This window comes from Monodelphis domestica, chromosome 1, assembly GCF_027887165.1.
Source record: "Monodelphis domestica isolate mMonDom1 chromosome 1, mMonDom1.pri, whole genome shotgun sequence".
Classification (NCBI taxonomy): Eukaryota; Metazoa; Chordata; class Mammalia; order Didelphimorphia; family Didelphidae; genus Monodelphis; species Monodelphis domestica.
The window spans coordinates 504,970,177-504,987,766 of record NC_077227.1 but is presented as its reverse complement, the minus strand read 5'-3'; the positions used below and the strand labels follow the sequence as shown (position 1 = coordinate 504,987,766).

The 17,590-nt window shown below is 35.1% G+C and overlaps 1 protein-coding gene across 12 annotated transcripts in view; it reads right to left on the bottom strand.

Moving 5' to 3' along the window:
• The window catches only part of STAU1 (staufen double-stranded RNA binding protein 1), a 60,695-nt gene that overhangs the window by 28,471 nt on the left and 14,634 nt on the right, over nucleotides 1–17,590 (bottom strand). For 2 of the 12 annotated variants that reach the window (XM_007475764.3, XM_007475766.3), the window contains exons 2-7: nucleotides 17,503–17,572; nucleotides 8,478–8,760; nucleotides 6,765–6,889; nucleotides 3,847–4,051; nucleotides 2,030–2,168; nucleotides 117–282 (exon numbers count right to left, since the gene is read on the bottom strand). In XM_007475764.3, coding sequence (XP_007475826.1) covers nucleotides 117–282; nucleotides 2,030–2,168; nucleotides 3,847–4,051; nucleotides 6,765–6,889; nucleotides 8,478–8,676 — 834 coding nt within the window. In that variant the 5' untranslated portion in view covers nucleotides 8,677–8,760; nucleotides 17,503–17,572. Of the gene's footprint in view, nucleotides 1–116; nucleotides 283–2,029; nucleotides 2,169–3,846; nucleotides 4,052–4,990; nucleotides 5,052–6,764; nucleotides 6,890–8,477; nucleotides 8,761–17,425; nucleotides 17,573–17,590 lie in introns of those variants that run through there. The other 10 variants (XM_007475767.3, XM_007475768.3, XM_007475765.2 and 7 more) reach the window with 9 other exon arrangements.

The window sequence follows — 17,590 nt, the reverse complement described above, 5'->3', positions numbered from 1 at the left end:
GGAAATCTTTAGCATTTTTCAGATGCCAAATGCAGAACAGAGAAGCAGATTAAAATTATCAGTTGTCTTTTAGCTTGGCCCTATTAATGAAGACAGAATGTTTCGGAGACCCTCACCTCTGGTTTCTCAGGCAGGGGCTCATGTTGCAAGATCTTCAGTGCCTTTGCAGCTGCATCATGTTTCGCTGCCTGTCTTGTTCGTCCTTTCCCATTAAACTGTTGTCCACCAATGGAAAGTTCAACTTGATAAAGTAAAGGTGGGACAGGAAATGGGTAAAAGTACCTAAAGAAAAAAATAATCAGGAAATGGGTATGGGAGGAAGCAGAAAGAGTTACCTTTCTGAGGTTTCTATTTGACTCATATCTAGAAAAATGAAATTCAAAATATTTCATTCTTCAGAGTTTCTCTAAGGCCATCAACCTGTTAAATAACTAACAAAGACTTTACATGGGTAAAATAAAAGAATCTTAGAAGTTTGTGGTGAAGGGGTAGCTTACTGGCTCAGTGGATAGAGAGCCAAGCCTGAAGATCGCGAGGTCCTGGCTTCAATTCTGCCTACAGACACTTCTTAGCTGTGAGACCCTGGACAAGTCACTTAACCCCAATTGCCCTTCTGACTTGGAACTCACACTTGTATTCATTCTAAGAAGATTAGGGTTTTTTAAAAAGAAGAAATTTAAGATGAGGCAGAACCACTAGGCAGTATGAAGAGTGAGGAACTCAAGTCTAAAGCTCCTTGGAATTCACTGATTGGCTAACAATTTTCTACAGAACAATTTAAAATGTTGACCTCTATTTGTCAATCCTCAATGTCTGAGGATTTAGTTACCTGAGACAAAAATCAAAACTATATGTTCCCCTGTTCTCAACTACTGAACTGGTCCTGACAGGTTCTAAATTTATTTTTAATCTTAGGATCATAGGCCCAAAGATACAGGGCTAGAAGGTACCTTAGAGGCTATATAATCCATACTTCAGGGGCTATTTAATCCATTCCCTCACTCTCTCTTTTTTTTAATTTTATTTAATTTTTTTTTTAACCCTTATCTTCCGTCTTGGAGTCAATACTGTGTATTGGCTCCAAGGCAGAAGAGTGGTAAGGGCTAGGCAATGGGGGTCAAGTGACTTGCCCAGGGTCACACAGCTGGGAAGTGTCTGAGGCCAGATTTGAACCTAGGACCTCCCATCTCTTAGGCCTGACAAATTTCTTTTTTTTAAACAGAGAGAGGAAATTGAAGTCCAGGGAGGTGAATGTGATTTGCCCACTGTCATATATATAGTAAGAATCAAAAACTAAATTTGAACCAAATCTTCTGACTCCAGAATCCATGTTCTTTCCACTGTAGTATGCTGGGCTTTGAAGCTATCTGGTATAAAAATATGGGGCTAAGAGTAATACCTACCTCACATGTTGTTGTGAGAATTAATGTGAAACACTCTAGAAATGGTAAATATAAGTCATAATTATCTTAGAACAATTTTAGGAGAACCTAATCTCTGTAATTCTTTATTCATCACTAGATGTTAGTTTTAGATACCATCCTTTAAATTGGCTGAGCCTGAATGGTGAATAAACTATTGGCTGCTACTTAAACTTAATGTTACTGATTGAATCAAGCAGGAACTGATAATGCTTTTTGTTGACAACTGGAAGTTTTTAAAGCCAGTCATTTTCATCTTAAGTTAACATCTAAATTACTCCCTGTACCCTGAAGCATACCATTTAGAAATCAGAATGTGAGTAATAAGTAATGATTAAAGATTTCATAAAATGCTAAGAGCTTTTGGTGTTTGTTGAGACAATCTTCAAATATGATTTATGGTCATGAAAGTCAGGCATAATGGTGGTGAGCTTTATACAGACTACTTGGGGCACACATGCTCTTTGCAAAGCCAGCTTCTGTAAGAGTGTCAAGATTTCAACACAAGGCAGGCCTGGGAAGGGCCAAAGCAATACCTGCTGCCTCATTTAAAGGGTTATTTTTATTTTCGAGGATATCGCATAAATGCTTTATCTAAAGAAACATACCGTGGGGGATAGGCACCTCCTCTCATATTATAGTTATAGGTGGACTGCATCCTTGTGTAGGGATCAACAGGCTTGTACATTGGTTTTTTCCCAAGTTTCATGCAAAGTGCATTTAGTTCCACTGTTGGGGTTACACTGTCTGTAATACAAAACAACAAGAATTATTTTTCCCCAACATTAGAATAACTTCAATTCATAAGTCATAAAGAATGGCATGCTGTATGCTAATTAGAGACTTGTTAAGGTACAGGTACTTCAATCATAGTCACTTCAGGCCAGGAAACAGAATAACCATATTGTGATTTCTCCATACATCTGGAGTTAATATCAGAAAACTTTTATTAGTATATTAGCAATTTAATGTAAATTGCTTACCAATTTGAGAAGTTATTGACAGGTATATAGGGCTAGATATTAGAAGTTCTACCACAAGTCAAATTACATTATCAAAATATAGTATCTTGGGCTTTTTCCTCATAATAACCAAAAATCCCTAATTTCTATCCATCATTCTTCCCTCTAGACTAGTTTAGTCTCTTTCCACAGATATCTGAGGACAGCCATTAGATTCCCCCATATTCTCTTGTCTCAGTGCTAAATTATCACCTGCCATGTGTCTTAAATAAGTTTGCATAGAGTAGTTTCAAGGCCCCCCCCCCCCACCAGCTTGGTCACCCTCCCCTGAACACATTCCAGTTTGACCAGATTCTACCTAAAATGTCAAATCTAAAAAAGAATACATTATTCCAGATGTGGATCTGAGTAACACTTAGTATAGAAAGCCTATTTCTTTTTTGTTCTGATACCAAATATTTATTAGTAAAGCCTAAGATTAAATTCATTTTTTTAAACTACCAAGAACTGTCAGAATTATCTTGTGAATTCTAATGGAAATGGTATTATTTACAATAATGGAGTTTGACTACGTCTTGGAAGGATGTTTTGTTATACAGAGATTTTCATCTTCTGCCATTTATAACAGTATTTGACTTACAGTATTTCCATTCAGAGAAAGAAGAAAAGTTCTATCCATTTTTTTGTACAAGAGATAGGTATAATTTTTGACAATATCAGCATTATTATCTTTAAAAATACACTGTTCTTTTTCCAAACTATTTTTCCTTTTCCAAGTTTATAAACTACTGAATAGTTATCAAAGAAAAAAAGCTTTAGACACTAAAAATCAGTGTCTAAATCATATTTTAGAAGAGTGATTTTATATTAGTCATAGAAAAATACCACCAATGGCAAAAATGCATTAAAAAAATCCAAATCTTCATCAGATATGTTGAAAATAAGAATGAAAATTATGGGACTACTGACTTCAAGAGGTAATGCCAATTTCAAACACAAATCCAAATTTAATAACAATTTCTTTTGGCTTTGGAAGCAGCTAAGCCATTAAGCACCCACCTCCTCCTTTCCTGAGCCCCAAAGGATTACTTTGTGATTCATGCAAGTCTTGCCTGTATGAAAAATCTGGATAATTTTAACTATATCAAGCCATTAGAACATAATACAATATGAAAAAAAAAATCAACTAGCAGGAAGAATACAGGATTCAAAGAAATAAAAAAATAATACTGACAAGCTTCCCCGAATTAGTTTCTATGTGCAAAAAGTCTGAATGGATTTGATGAACTCAAGTTTTATGTATTACTAGGTATGCTAATATACTCATGTACCATGTACAAGAGGCCTCTAGATTAAGATGAATGTTTCCTAAATGTGAAGTTTGCCATTGATAGTATATAATCCATGCTTTCAAGATCGTTAGTTAAGCAAAAGCAATATTCATATACATACTAAATGGGTACCTCTAGACACACTTTTGAAAGGAACCTGTCTTGGCCCACGCATAATACCTGGATTCCTTCCTTCGTTACGAATAGGGCGGGCTGTTGGTTTAGGAAATTTTGTTCCCTCCAAAGCTTTGGCAGCAGCTGAGTGTTGGGCTTTTTTAATACTAGTTCCTTCAGCTTCCCAATGCTGGTCTCCAAGTGTCAGCTGTACTGTAAACACCTACGCATGAAAATGGTAAGTTCTCAGTCCTTGATGTCTGATACAATTTTGAACATATCACCTGGACTTTACTGTCATGGCCAAAAGGACCATGAATCTTTCCATATATTCTTCTCCCCCAACCCATTTATTTTTTAAGGAAAAAAAATCAATGTCTAATGCCATGGAAAAAGAACTATGCTCTTGAAAACTGGATGTAAGTAAAAAGGGGGGGGGGGGGGAGATAAAAGTACTCTCCCATAGGTTTAAATCCTAAACCCTGATTATTTAGAAGACATCAATCTTATGAACAGGTTCTTCTAATTACCTATCATGGCATGTATTTTTTAAACTTTATTTAGAACCAGTTGTCTCGAACAATAAGAAAATGTTTTGTTTTGATGCTATAATGTTCGTTGGCCTTGGTCTGAAAATATTATCCCATCAGGACCAGGGCTTAAATTAATCTGGTAACAAATTATAAAATTTGTCTAATACTTTCTTTAAAGACTCAGCATAAAAAAATGGTGGCATCTACAAGTGGTTTGGGTTTTCACAAGAATCAGATGCACCGTAAGCAAAGTTCTCTCTTAAGACCATGACAACTTTAATTTTGAGTAAGTACTGAAACTGCTCACCCTATCCTCTGCATTTATATGCCACCATGGTGGCAAGTTTCCTTCCTCCTTTTTAAGTACAAAACTAATCCCATCATGCATACCCACTTTTTCAAAAAAGGTGATGCTATTAATTTTATCACTAAATTTTATATAATGTTCAAAAATCTTCATGAATACTTCAGAATTTAGCAACAGTAAAAAATATTTTCTGATTTTTTTCATCCCACAACTACAAAAACAAAAAACCCTCTCACCTAAAATTATTTTTAAGGGGCAATGCCAGTTCTAGTGTGTTGAAAACATAAAAACTGGTAGGTCTAAGGGGGTGGGGGCAACTTGCCTTCATTGTTGATTTTTCTTGCAGGTCTTAACTTCAGGATTCCCTCAGTGCAGAGCTTCCACTACCAGGGGAAAAAAATTAAAGAATCCTTCACCCCCCTTGAAACATCAGGTGTCTCCTATATATTTGCTGCAGTTCCTGAGGTTAATAATCATTTAAGTGCCAACAGCATATACTCATAATCCAGGCTGGCCTGGCAAGGCAAATAGCAGCAATCTGCAACAGCTATGAAATCCCAGGGTCATTTTGGTGATCCTTGCATGGAAAGGCATTGAAGGGGTAAGGACTAAAAAGAAAAGTTAATCTCATTAATAGTCTCATCTCTCTCCAGGACTTCCCCATCCAGCGCTGCTTCCATTCTGTTGGATTCTGTTGTGTTATTACACAGATAGTTTCATCCTTGTGGTATTTCATAGCTAGTGCTGGTAGTGAATTGAAGTTTAAATCTCACTTTTGATAGTTAAAAGTACCTAAAACTCATTGGCCCTATTAAGGGCAAAGGCAAAACACCAAACTGTTAGAACAGACCTGAAAGACTGGGTGTCCAAAGAATCATGTGTCTTATATCTCTTAACCAAGAATGTCCCAAAGGGTCTTTGCCCATTAACAATGGACTTCTGTCTTTTTGACAACGTACATAGTATCTCCCCTCCCCGCCACCCTGCCAAAATAAGCAAAGTAGTTAATAAAGGGAATCCCAAAGTTAAAGTCTGCAAAGAAAAATCCTGTAGGAGAGACAATAGTTATATAAGCTACCTGCCTTTCAAATATGAAGATTAAAAAATAAAATTATGCCCAAATATAGTGTTGTCACTGACTTTATAGGAAGTATAGATTTCCATTTTGCTTAAATGGGAAATTCTTTAGACCTGTTGTTAACAAATACCACGAAAACACCAAATTTCAATAATAAAATTATCTATTTGAAGTTCTGCATGTCAAGGAAATGAGGCACAGAGAGGTTAAATAACTTGCCCTAAATTATTTCCACTTGGTTGAAAAGACTAATAGCAGAAAACCGGTGACATAATTCTTTATCCTCTTGTTCACTGTCTCCAAATGCTAAGGCCACAGAAACACATAGATGCGCAGAAGTTTGGAGTCCACATAATTTACACAAACTCTGAGCCAAGTTTACAAGATTAAAATACTGGTAGATAGCTATAACAAGTGATGAAAATTCAAAAAGTGGTCAACTTTCCATTATTTGTGGAAATAGGGACGATATGGATACCTAAAATCCACAGATAATCCAAAATACTAATTTTGCCAACTAGTTTCACCATTCTTCTTCAAAGTTTTTACCAGAGGTATCACCTGTTAAACAAAACTGAATTCTTCATTAGCTCCCCTCCCTGCCTATGGTGCAAGTGCTAATAAGAAGTGACATGACCAAGAGGCAGGCACAGTAATAGCAAGAGGAGAAACAAAGGGCCAGGATAATCCACACTGCAAACATTGATTGCCCTTAGATAAAAAGTAGTTATAGGTATTCAGAACCCTAACCACAAAAAAGTTTATTAATTGAAACTTTAAAAAAGCCAAATGGTTCCAATTCCTCAATCAAGTATACATTTCCTTTGGCCCAACACTGCAAGGATGAAAAAGAAAGAAACTTGTCAAAAACCCTTCTAAGAAACTGCTTTATTACTTCAGAGTCGCCGACACCCTCTTAACAGCTTGAAAATACTCTTGTTTCACAACACCACTTACAATAGTAAGAGAAAACATTCCTGGTGGTTATTAATGCACAAGCAGTATGGACAATATTTACCTTAGAGTGAGCTGGACCTTGCTCACTCAAAAGCTTATACTCAGGCTGAATCTTGTTGAAACGGGCTAACTCATTCACAAGACACATTGGGGTTTTCTCTTTGGGGTTTGCCATGTTAGAAGGAACTGAAAAATAATGTAAGAGCATTGAAGTCAACTGCTGGTATGTAAGAATGATGCTTTCCCAGGGACATGAAAATCAAGGGAAAGCAAACTGAAGTTGAGTATTTACAGATGAAGCAATGTAAAACCATAGGCCCTACAGAGACATGTGGCTACTGAAGAGACCTCTGTTGTCTTTTCTGAACCAGTTAAAGACAGTTGATCTAGAAGATGTATCTCCAAAGGAGAGAGAATAGGAGTTCATAGAATAACTAAAGCACGCAGCAAGCAAGACACAGGATCAGCCATTGTAACCAAACAATGGAAGAATAAAAGGAAGTCTTTTTAGCAAAGACTCACTACTCAGTGCATCACCTAGTCTGTTGTTTTTGTGACACACAACCTCTAAATCAGCACTGTGCTTGCCATTTTCCAGAAAGTTCTCATTCTAGGAGCACTTTCTGGTTTTTCCCTCCTAAAGCCTGCTACCCACAGATTAAGTAACTAATATTGATAATTATATTAAGTGACACAGCCAGGGCTTGAGGAGTTTATGAAGTTAACGAGATTCAGGCACAAGAATATGTCAGAAGAGAGAGCGAAAGATGCCAGAGGCATGAAATCCTTTGCTTTTTTTTCCTTTTAAGATCCTCTCACATGGCAAAATTTAGTGGGAACTGAATCATTTGGGGACTATGACAAAGTCAAGAATAATATCTGGTGGGCTAGCTCAAGAAAGGCTAGAGCTAACACAGAAGAAGCCATGCAGATGAGAGAGGGGAGAAGGAAATAAAGGGAACACTTCAGAGAATAGACTGATAAAGCAAAGGAATAGAGAGAGAGGAAGGAGGAAATGTGAGGAGAGATTCAGAATCTAAGAGATGAATATGCAAGGGGCTTCTGTCATGATAAAGTGGCTCTGGTACAAAGCCACCTTGAGATACCTAGTTTGTTAGATTGGTTGCCCAAATATCTACCTATAGTCTTGGGGGGGTTTTCTTAAGTTTTAATGTTTCAGGTATTACCTTACCATTACATAGGTATCTTCAGCAAATTTTTTGCTTTCCTAGAATATAGATTTGAGGGTTCTGGGAATTCTTTAGAAAAATTTTTCTTGGCCACTTTCCTCACATTCTGCTAACTCTGAACCCTCATCTCTAAACTTCACATCTCAGTACCTACCCTTGGCATGTAATCTTGTTTGTCCATAATCAAAATGCACAAATGCCACAGGGTCTTTCTTAATTTTTCCATGAAGTGCCACAGACTCTACGTTTGGGATGTCTCCCCAAAACATAGAAAAGGATCTGTTCACACACAAGAACTGTCATTCCAGGAAAAACTATGCTACCAAATCCATTTGGTAACCATTCTTTTATAATGGGCTGTTTCTGGTAACATTGATTCCTTTTTTACAACTCTGAAATCTTTCCTTTTAAGAATCTAACAACCTAATATCTGGCCAATATTTTACTTCAAGGATAAAAGGACAGGAGGTGGCTTCTTGAAGTAACTTTTGCTACTGCTCTCTATATCTTCAAACTACTTATTAGATCATAAAACAGGCTAAGAAAACAGTTGAAATAGAAGACACTTGGATTCATATGCTTACCTGCAGCTGCACTGGTGGATGTAATAGATGCAGAGGGTAAAGCAGAGTTTTGAATAGGTCTACCTGCATTTTCAGAGGGCAGAGAGCTAGTAGTAGAAGGAATACTCATCAAAGGCTGTGAGATAGCAGACTGGTTCTTGTTCAGTATTTGGCTCCCTGAGAGAGCAGCAGATGGGTTCTGAACTTGAACTTGAGACATGTTCACTTTCAACAAAAGTGAATAACTGCAGGTAAACAGCTTTCAGTGCAGGTTAATTCAGTGCTATGAAGTCTAAAGTTCTACCTAAAAGTTGTAAGGAAAAGAAAATAAAAAGATAAATTATAGAGGAGATATGTAATTGCCAAAATCCAGATAAAATTGGTGTCACCTACCCAACAAGAAAAATAGTCCAACTTTAGCCTGTGACTGGACCACTATAAAAAATTTGTGTTTAAACATTTTAATTGGCTGATGTTTTGTTTCTACTTGACTTATAGTAAGCTGCCTGTGTCTGTAGCCTTCTCACAGTTTAAAAATAAAAAGATTTTCAATGCCCACATGTTCTGCAATGACAGATTTCATTTTTGCTCACTTTTACTATTTTAGACTCAGTAGATTATGGTAATTTGCATTGTGTATATTTGAGAATTATAAACTGTCCACATACTTCCTAAACAATGCAAATTCTAATTACTGAAATTACTAGTTGTTTTATTTTCATATACCAACTATGAAGAGAATTCTTCTACCCTTAAGATTTGCAAGAAGCTGAGAGCAAATTGGGTTTTCAAGACTATTAATAGCTGTATCAACACTTTAAATTCTAAGAATCTTGTGCTCAGATATATACTTTTCACCTTTGTAAGTTGACAGAGAACACAAAACAAGTTTCAACTTAAGCTGTTTCTTTTCCTTTATGGTGTCAGAACTACTATCAACAACTGAGCTCATAAGCATGTTCTCTAAGATTAGTTTGATTTATTGCAAGCAAAGTGTTATGCGCATTTTAATGTATAACATCATGAGAAATAGATTGGAATAGATTAATCAACAGGAATGCTATCATCAAAAGCAGAAGTGGTGCTGAAGGAGAAGAGAAGAACAGGAATAGAAGGCTTTGGAGTCTGGTTGTTATTTGGGTGGTGGTTTAGAATTGAAGAACCCTTCATCAGAAGAGGAAAAAGTATTTTGAAAACATTAGTTCTGATCAAACTAGAATTCATGCCTAATGTAAACACAAGGAAAAGGCTACTTATTTTTGGTGGCCTTCCAGCTAAATAATGAAAATTTTTTTCAGCTCTCAAAAAAGCATTATAATAACTTAGCAGTCACATACACACACAATTAAATTTAAAAAAAAAGAAGGAAACAGCAGACAGTTTAGCTCATTAAATTGCTGAAGAGCAAATGTGGACATTTGGGTTATGCAGCCTAAAAAAGGAATTGCTATTAGCAAATTAATCAAATAGTCCTACAGTGAGGAATAAAATTATGTGTTAATTTTATTAAAATGTCAAGAACCTTTTATTCTGTTTCCTTGACTAAAGGCGGAAAGTAGCAAAACAAGTACTTGGGCAATTCCCAAATGCCTGTGTATTTCAACTTACAATATGTTATGATCAATATATCTAAGACTGAAAAATTAAAGATATCTCTGTTGGAATGAATTATAGTAAAAATATAAAAACATGACCATAGTGAATTTTCTAATTTAAAAGAATTTGCTTATTTACTTATAGACATCCATGAAATCACCACACATGAAAGAACCCTTAGGTCCCAGCTAATATTGGAAACAATCTCTGTTAAAGATTATCATTTCAATAGTTTCAAACATTGGCCTTGAATTCTAAAGATGTTTTTCTTCTTACCCACCAAAACAAAACTTTTATTTTCTTAAGAAAACCTGTTAAGGTTATTTTTCTTTGGAAATAAAATCAGTTTCATAGATGGAATGTCTTTGGCACCACATCAGAACACATGCTTAAAATAAAAATGAAGACATTATCTGCTTTAGAATATATCTGTATAATATTAACAAGTGAATTATGCTATCAGTAGCCCAGAAGCTAAATCTCTAAATTAATTTCCAAATTTAGAAAGGTATAGGACCAAAAATAACCATTTTAGACAGTGCTGACCAAAACCAACAACCCAATGCCAACAAGTACTTCCATACAGAAAAAACTTCCCATAATTGCTCATCAGTTCCAAGAAGGGGGGAAGGGAAAGAACATGAATCATGTAACCATGGAAAAATATTCTAAATAAATAAATTATTTTTTAAAAAAACACAACTTCCCATGGGGTTGAAGGGCACTAAATATTTTAATAGCTGACTATATAGTTTTTAATCCTAAACTACTATAAAGCTAAGTAGGTCTTTCCAAAGTGAAACTTCCTAAATAGAAGATAACCTTGGAAAATTTGAAGTCCTCAAAAGGACTAAAGTGAAAGATACAAAACCTGTTCATTAAATTTAACTTTACTTGTCCGTAACTTAATGTCTAGATTTCATTAAAACCTGAAAAATAAATTCCAAAGATTTACCCTGACTGCTTCAATAGGACTCATTCCTACTCTTACTAGCTTCAAACACAAACGTACTAATCTTCATAAAGAAAATAACTTGTACAGGTATACTTTCCACATTGTGGGGGTTAGGGGCACAACACCCCCATGATCTGGAAAAACCTCATAAAATGTTTTGGCCCTACCTTTATAACAAAGAAGAAATCTGAACAACTTTTTCTTTTACAAAATTTACCTTGTAAATTTTGGGTTAAATATTTTGTTGTAAGCTATATAAAGTTTCTAAACTTTTTCTGTGTGTTATTTGTAGCTCCACAAAACTCTCCCAAAATTCCCATTTAATTTCTTATGCTGATTCATGATATATATCAAAACTGTGATGGGGTTAATTGATCATTTCCAGAAAAGAATTCTTCCTTTTCATCCGTGAAAGGCTACCAAACAGTCTAAAGCACAATCAGATCTGTGAAAATTTTCACTGACTTACGTGGAAACCCCTCCCAACACTATTTGTCAACATCTTCAAATAAAGAACAAATAAATATAGCTACTATTACTCTTTAACACCACACAAATTTGCTAACAAGTAGGCTTGAGAAATATTATGGAATTGTTTAGACTATACTGAAACATAAAACTTCCCATGCAAACTTTGGATTTTCCCCCACTTAAATTGGTTTTAAAAACACTTGCTAGAAAGGAGCCCAAGAATACACAAAGAGGAGAGAATTTGGGAGATTTCAGGAAATGTGCTATAAGGCTTAACTTAGCATGCCAATCTCTTCATCAATCTTTTCTCCATGAGGCTTGGCTCTGGAATGCTCAAACTACAATCTTTTGATGATACTGCATATATTCGAAAGACCCTGGCTTTGGATAAAACTAAGCAAGAGGCTTTGGAGTATTTCATGAAGTAGATGAATGATGCTCAACATGGGGGCTGGACAACCAAAATAGATTGGATTTCCCATACAATAAAGCAGCCTGCTTTGAATTGAAGCAGTAGCAGAGCCCCCAGCACCAGCCTCAGGGGCTACCGCCCCCAGCAGACACAAGGCTGCTTGCATAGGAATCACACAAACGGAGATAAACTTTCTTCTACCATTAAACAGTGTAAACCCAAACAGGGTTTGATAGCCCTAAACTAGTACATTTCAAAATTTAGCTTTAGTGTAATGCACAATTTCATGTTATGCCTAAAGTCCAAAAAGGTAAACTTTGAAGACTGTATCATTTTTTGAAAAACAAAACAAAATATATAGAAACTGATGGCTAATAAAATAAAAACACCTACTAGGGGCAGCTAGGAGCAGTACCAGGCCTGGAGTTGAGTTTGAATTTTGGTCTCAGATACCTCTTAGTTGTGTAACCCTAGGCAAGTCACTTAAGTCCAAATGCCTAGCCCTTACCTTGGAATTAAAGTACTGAGTATCAATTCTAAAAACAAGAGTTTAAAAAAAGACACTTGCTGAAAATACACAATTTTCAACTATCAAAATGTCTCGGCAGCCTGAGGTTTTGACAACTTAACAGGTCCTATATTAGAATAAAATGAAGGGCTGATAATTGCAAGATTCTCAAGTTTTATTGTAAATACATAAATGTAAATACTTTTAACATGCTCCAAATAGAACACTTCATTCTAATTAAAAATAACAAGAGAAACTTCCATGCCCATATCAAACTTATGGTATCTTAAGTTATCTTTTTGATTTCCTCCTATTTAGCCAGTCAGTCATCCAATGGAAGAGGAAAAGAAGGCTAATGTTATTTCAAAGTTCTAGGTGTTAGGGGCAGCTAGGTGGTTCAGTGGATAGAGTACCAGGCTGGAGTTCAAATTTGACCTCAGACACTTCCTACCTGTGTGACCCTGGGTAAATCGCTTAACACCATTTGTCTAGGTTTTAAAAAAATAAAGTTCTCTGTGTTATATGCAATATTTGTATTGCTAAGAGGGGATGTATTTCCCCCCTGAAAACTCAATTTTAAGTCAAGGTTTTCCCAAGTCCTTATATCAATTCAGTTTCTAAGTATTTTCTTAAAAAAAAAAAAGTATCACAATGGTTGGCTGCTTTTGTTTAACAAGTGCTTTTAGATGAAAGAAGGCAAGGGAAGTCAAAGTTCATGAATTCCACAAAAACTTTGTTTTAAAATTTAAAATGGAATGTACTCCTAAATAGAGACATACCAGATGCCTAAAGAACACTATATCCAGTAGAAACCAAATGTATTTTGTTGACATGAACAATGCATACTGAATAACCCTGTCTACATAATTAGTAATGCAGACTTTTCAAGAGATTGTAGAAGTGTCTTTAACCATATCCACCCAAATATAATGCTTCAATCACCTTCAACTGTCAAAACAGCTCCCATCTTTGTAGTAAAGGAATAAGGGCAAAATATCTTAAATTTAAATTTTAAACTATTTAAATATATAAATATAATGTAATAAATTATATAATTATGTGATATGAATAAAATAATTTTAAAAATATGAACACAAGATTAGCACAAAGTCACTTGTAAAAATGAGAACTGCCATCAATAATACCACTCTAGTGTCCTTCAAAAAATAAGTAAACTTAAAAAAAAACTAAACTCAGCTCCAAAAGAAACATAATAAAAATTTATGTCAAACGACCCCTCTGATTCAACTACAATTTTATCAAGTTTTTCTTTTTTAATTCTTTGCCATTTTATGAAGATAGTGGTATAGGAGGGAAAGACAAGTGTTAAGAAGAAAAAATTTGACATGGGAACACATTATATACAACAAAGTTTAAAAATTAAGGATCATTTCCACTAGTGAACACTAATACTGTTATTCATCTCATGACCTATGAGAAACACAAATTGTTTTCACTTTAGAAAAATCAATCTGTTACAAAAATTCCACACAAGAACCTACTGTTAAAAACAAGTTACAAGGGTTAAATAAGGTTAAATAAGGAACAATTTTAGCCTTAAAACACTATATAAACATCAGCTATTAGAAGAGAGCAGTACTCATTTTCGCTTAACATAAACACAAACCTGCTAATAATTATCCCTTCCACATCATAGGAGTTAGAGGTGCATGCTCTCACAATCTAGAAAGTCCATGTAGTTTTTTGGCCTTCCCTTCATACCAGGAGAGAAGTCTAAATGTTTTCTTTTATGGGGTGTTTATAGTGCCTTATTGTAAATTTTGGGTTAAGTATACATTTCTGAGTTTCTAAACTTCTTCTGTGACACCTACTGGCCTTCATGTGTCATCTGCAGCTTCTGCAAAACTCCCCCCAAATTCCCATTTAATTTCTTAAACCAACCCATGATATATTGAAACTATGCTGGAGAAAGTTGTAATGTGGAAAGGATAACTGTAATTTGAGATGTATAAAAATGGAACAGGCTGCCTTGAGAAGCTGTTATTTAGTGATCTCTGGCAACTTTCAAAGAGAAGCTGTATAACCACCTGTTATAAATATTGTAGCAGAGACTGACTCCTGAACAGAGTTATTATAATAGATGACTTCCGTTTCTTCCAACTCAAAAAGTCTATTATGGTAGTGACTGCTCACATGAGCACTTTTTTTTTCTCTCTAGGTTTTGGGAAAGTCCATCCACTCAAAACAACCTCTGGCAACAATAAAAAATGTAAGCTCAAACTCTTCCACCACACTATTCAGAACCCTACCCTATATTTCCCATTTTCATTCTATCAAGTAGGCTGCTCAGTGGATAAAATGCAAAATGTGACCTCAGATTTTTACTAGCTATGTGACCCCATAAGGGATTTAATCTCTCAGTCTCTATATCTACATCTATAAATGGAAATTATAATAGTACCTGCCTCCAAGGGTTGCTAGGAGGATCAAATGAGACATTTGCATGTTGCAGACCTTAAAGCACTATGAAAGTGCCATTATTAGCATTATTTCATCATTCCTTTCCATCCAACCCCCCCCCAACGGATTTTGTTATATTTCCTTTAAAATGCAGCCTTCACAATACCCAAGAATATTAAACTCATTGTTCAATACTAGTTGAATTGATAGCTCCAATAAGTTCTGTAGCAATTTCTAAAAAGTGAACTTCTAATTATCCATATTCCCTCCATATTTCTGTGATTTCTTTCTAGGTGTGATAAAGACTTGGATATTTAATAAGAAATCCTTTTCTACACCATGTCCACCAGATATGGAAACAGTGAGAAGCCCCAAATATTAGCCTACAGAATAGCAGCAATGAAAAAAAAAACAATTTTACCATGACCTACCTTAAGACATAATGACTTCCTTAAGTAGCTGCTATGAAAGTTGTAGCATTAAAGATCATCTTTAAAGTTATATACTGAGGTCAGAAAATAAAACATACCTACTTAAACACTTTCCAACAAAAAAGTTATTTCTCTTAAAAGATAAAGTAGCACTATTTGGGAAACAGTTGGTACAATTTACCAGCACATACTTAGTAAGTCAAATATATGACAAAAGTTAGAGAAGCAGCAGTACTAGAGAATTAATCACTTACAGAAAAAATAAAGGTGATTGTGATCTACCTTGTTTGAGATTTTTACATCAGGTCCAACAAGCTAAATGTGCTCTCGCATAAAACTTACTTAATGACAGATATTCAACACAGAATTTGACTTTTTATAGTTTAATTATTGTTGAGTAATCTATTTTTAAAAATCCACCCCACCACTTTAAAACATGGTTTATTTTACTTGGACCAATCTAGAAAAACAACCTATATCAGACTTAGCACTGACTTTACAGAAAACATCTCTTTTACCTAAAAGTCTGAATATTTTCTTTTCTAGCCACTTTTCCAGATTTCTCCTTTTCATCTTCTTTCAATTAAACTCTTTAGAACGTACCACTAAGAAATTCTCCCTCCTGCAACAAATGTCTTAACCAAATGGCATATATAAATTTATTCACTATATCAATTTATGATTTTCCTGTGATACTAAAGTAGCACAATGCATACAGAGTATTGCTTAAGAAGAGACTTGGGTCAATGTAACAACTCTTAGCCATTTTGCCCCCACAGAAAAGAAACTTCAGGACATATACCACCTACTCAGAAACATTATTGCTTTCATCACCATCTTCAGCATGGGCAAATAGTGGGATCCTGTTTATAAGAAATCAGCCCTACTGTAAAGCCAAATCAGAGAAACAAGACTAATTTTCAGGAGTGTGGATCTGTGAGGTCAACTCTAATTCAACTATTAATGCAATAATTCTTAGCAATTAACTTCTCTGTGCCTCAGTTTCCCTTCAGCTGGCAAATGGCCACAATAATGATAAAAGTTTCAAAGGGTTTGAATTGTTTACTGCAGCCTGGTAAATTAAAATATAAGTAGCAGGCTATGATAACATAAAAGTACTCTAGTTTCTTTGAAGGCAGGTATTAGATAAATACAAGGCATAAATTATACAAATATCATCGCATCTCACCCTCCCCCCCCATCCATTTTCCTGGAGCTCTGCAATTTCCCTAACCAATCTATCTTAGTTTTCTGGAAAAAATTGAATGAAATAGTTGAAAGAGCCCTAGACTTAAGATTTAGAAGGTCTAAATTTGACTCAACTGTGTCAGTTGTCAAGACATGTGGCCTCAAGCAAGTCACTTTACTACTTAGATTCTCAAACTCTTTATTTGTAAAATGGGTAAAACTATGAGTACTGCCCACATCACAGATTGTGAGAAAAGTCCTTTGTAAACTACAGAGCTCTATATTAATGTGAGCCATTAATATTTCCTCATCCCCAAGAAGGGTACTAGTCCCCTACTTACCTCTTAGGGAAACTGTGAAATTTAGTTAGGCAAAACAGAAAGAACTTTTAGCACTTGGAAGAACAGTGCTTTAAAAAAGAAAAGGAAAAAAAAAGCTTTTATAAAGCATTCCTGTTAACCAAAGAATGTAAAGAGCTTTAGGGTCCACAGAAAAGAGATATGATATAAATGTAGTATTTTTGAAGTCATGCAAATTCTTGCGAAATTCTTTTTCTTTTGCTTGGATGATCAGAAACTGCAAGTGGTAATGAGGGTTGATTTATAATCACATCTCAAGGCAAATTCAACACTGTTTGTTCTAAAGGTTTGAAAAACAAGCTTAGTACAAACAGTGAGTGAAATCAGAGACTGAAGTAGAAAACCCCCCCAAATCCTTAAATCAATTTGACCAACATATATAAGCTTGTTAAACAAGCTGTACTCAACTGCAGTTATCAGAGGTCAAATTTTCATATTTTTTTGTTAAAAGGAAGTACTGGTAGGGGGGAAAGGAAGAGGGTCCTATATTCTAGTCAACAATTTTTTTCCTGCAATCAAGTTAAATTTCAACATATTAACTCAGACAAAAAAAAATAATTGCATTAATATGATTTATTCCACTTTTATTATATTACAAAACACCATTAGAATTAAGACATCTGCTTACCAGACTTCAGAAAAATGCGTGATCCCTTCAATGAAGAATAGGATTACAATTTCAGAATTAATGTAAATTTCTGGTACCTTGAAAAGAGGGTGCTCCAGGGACAATGTAGTTTGGTTTCAGTTCGGAGATGTTAGGAGTTAAAGATGCCTGGCAAGAAAGATATAA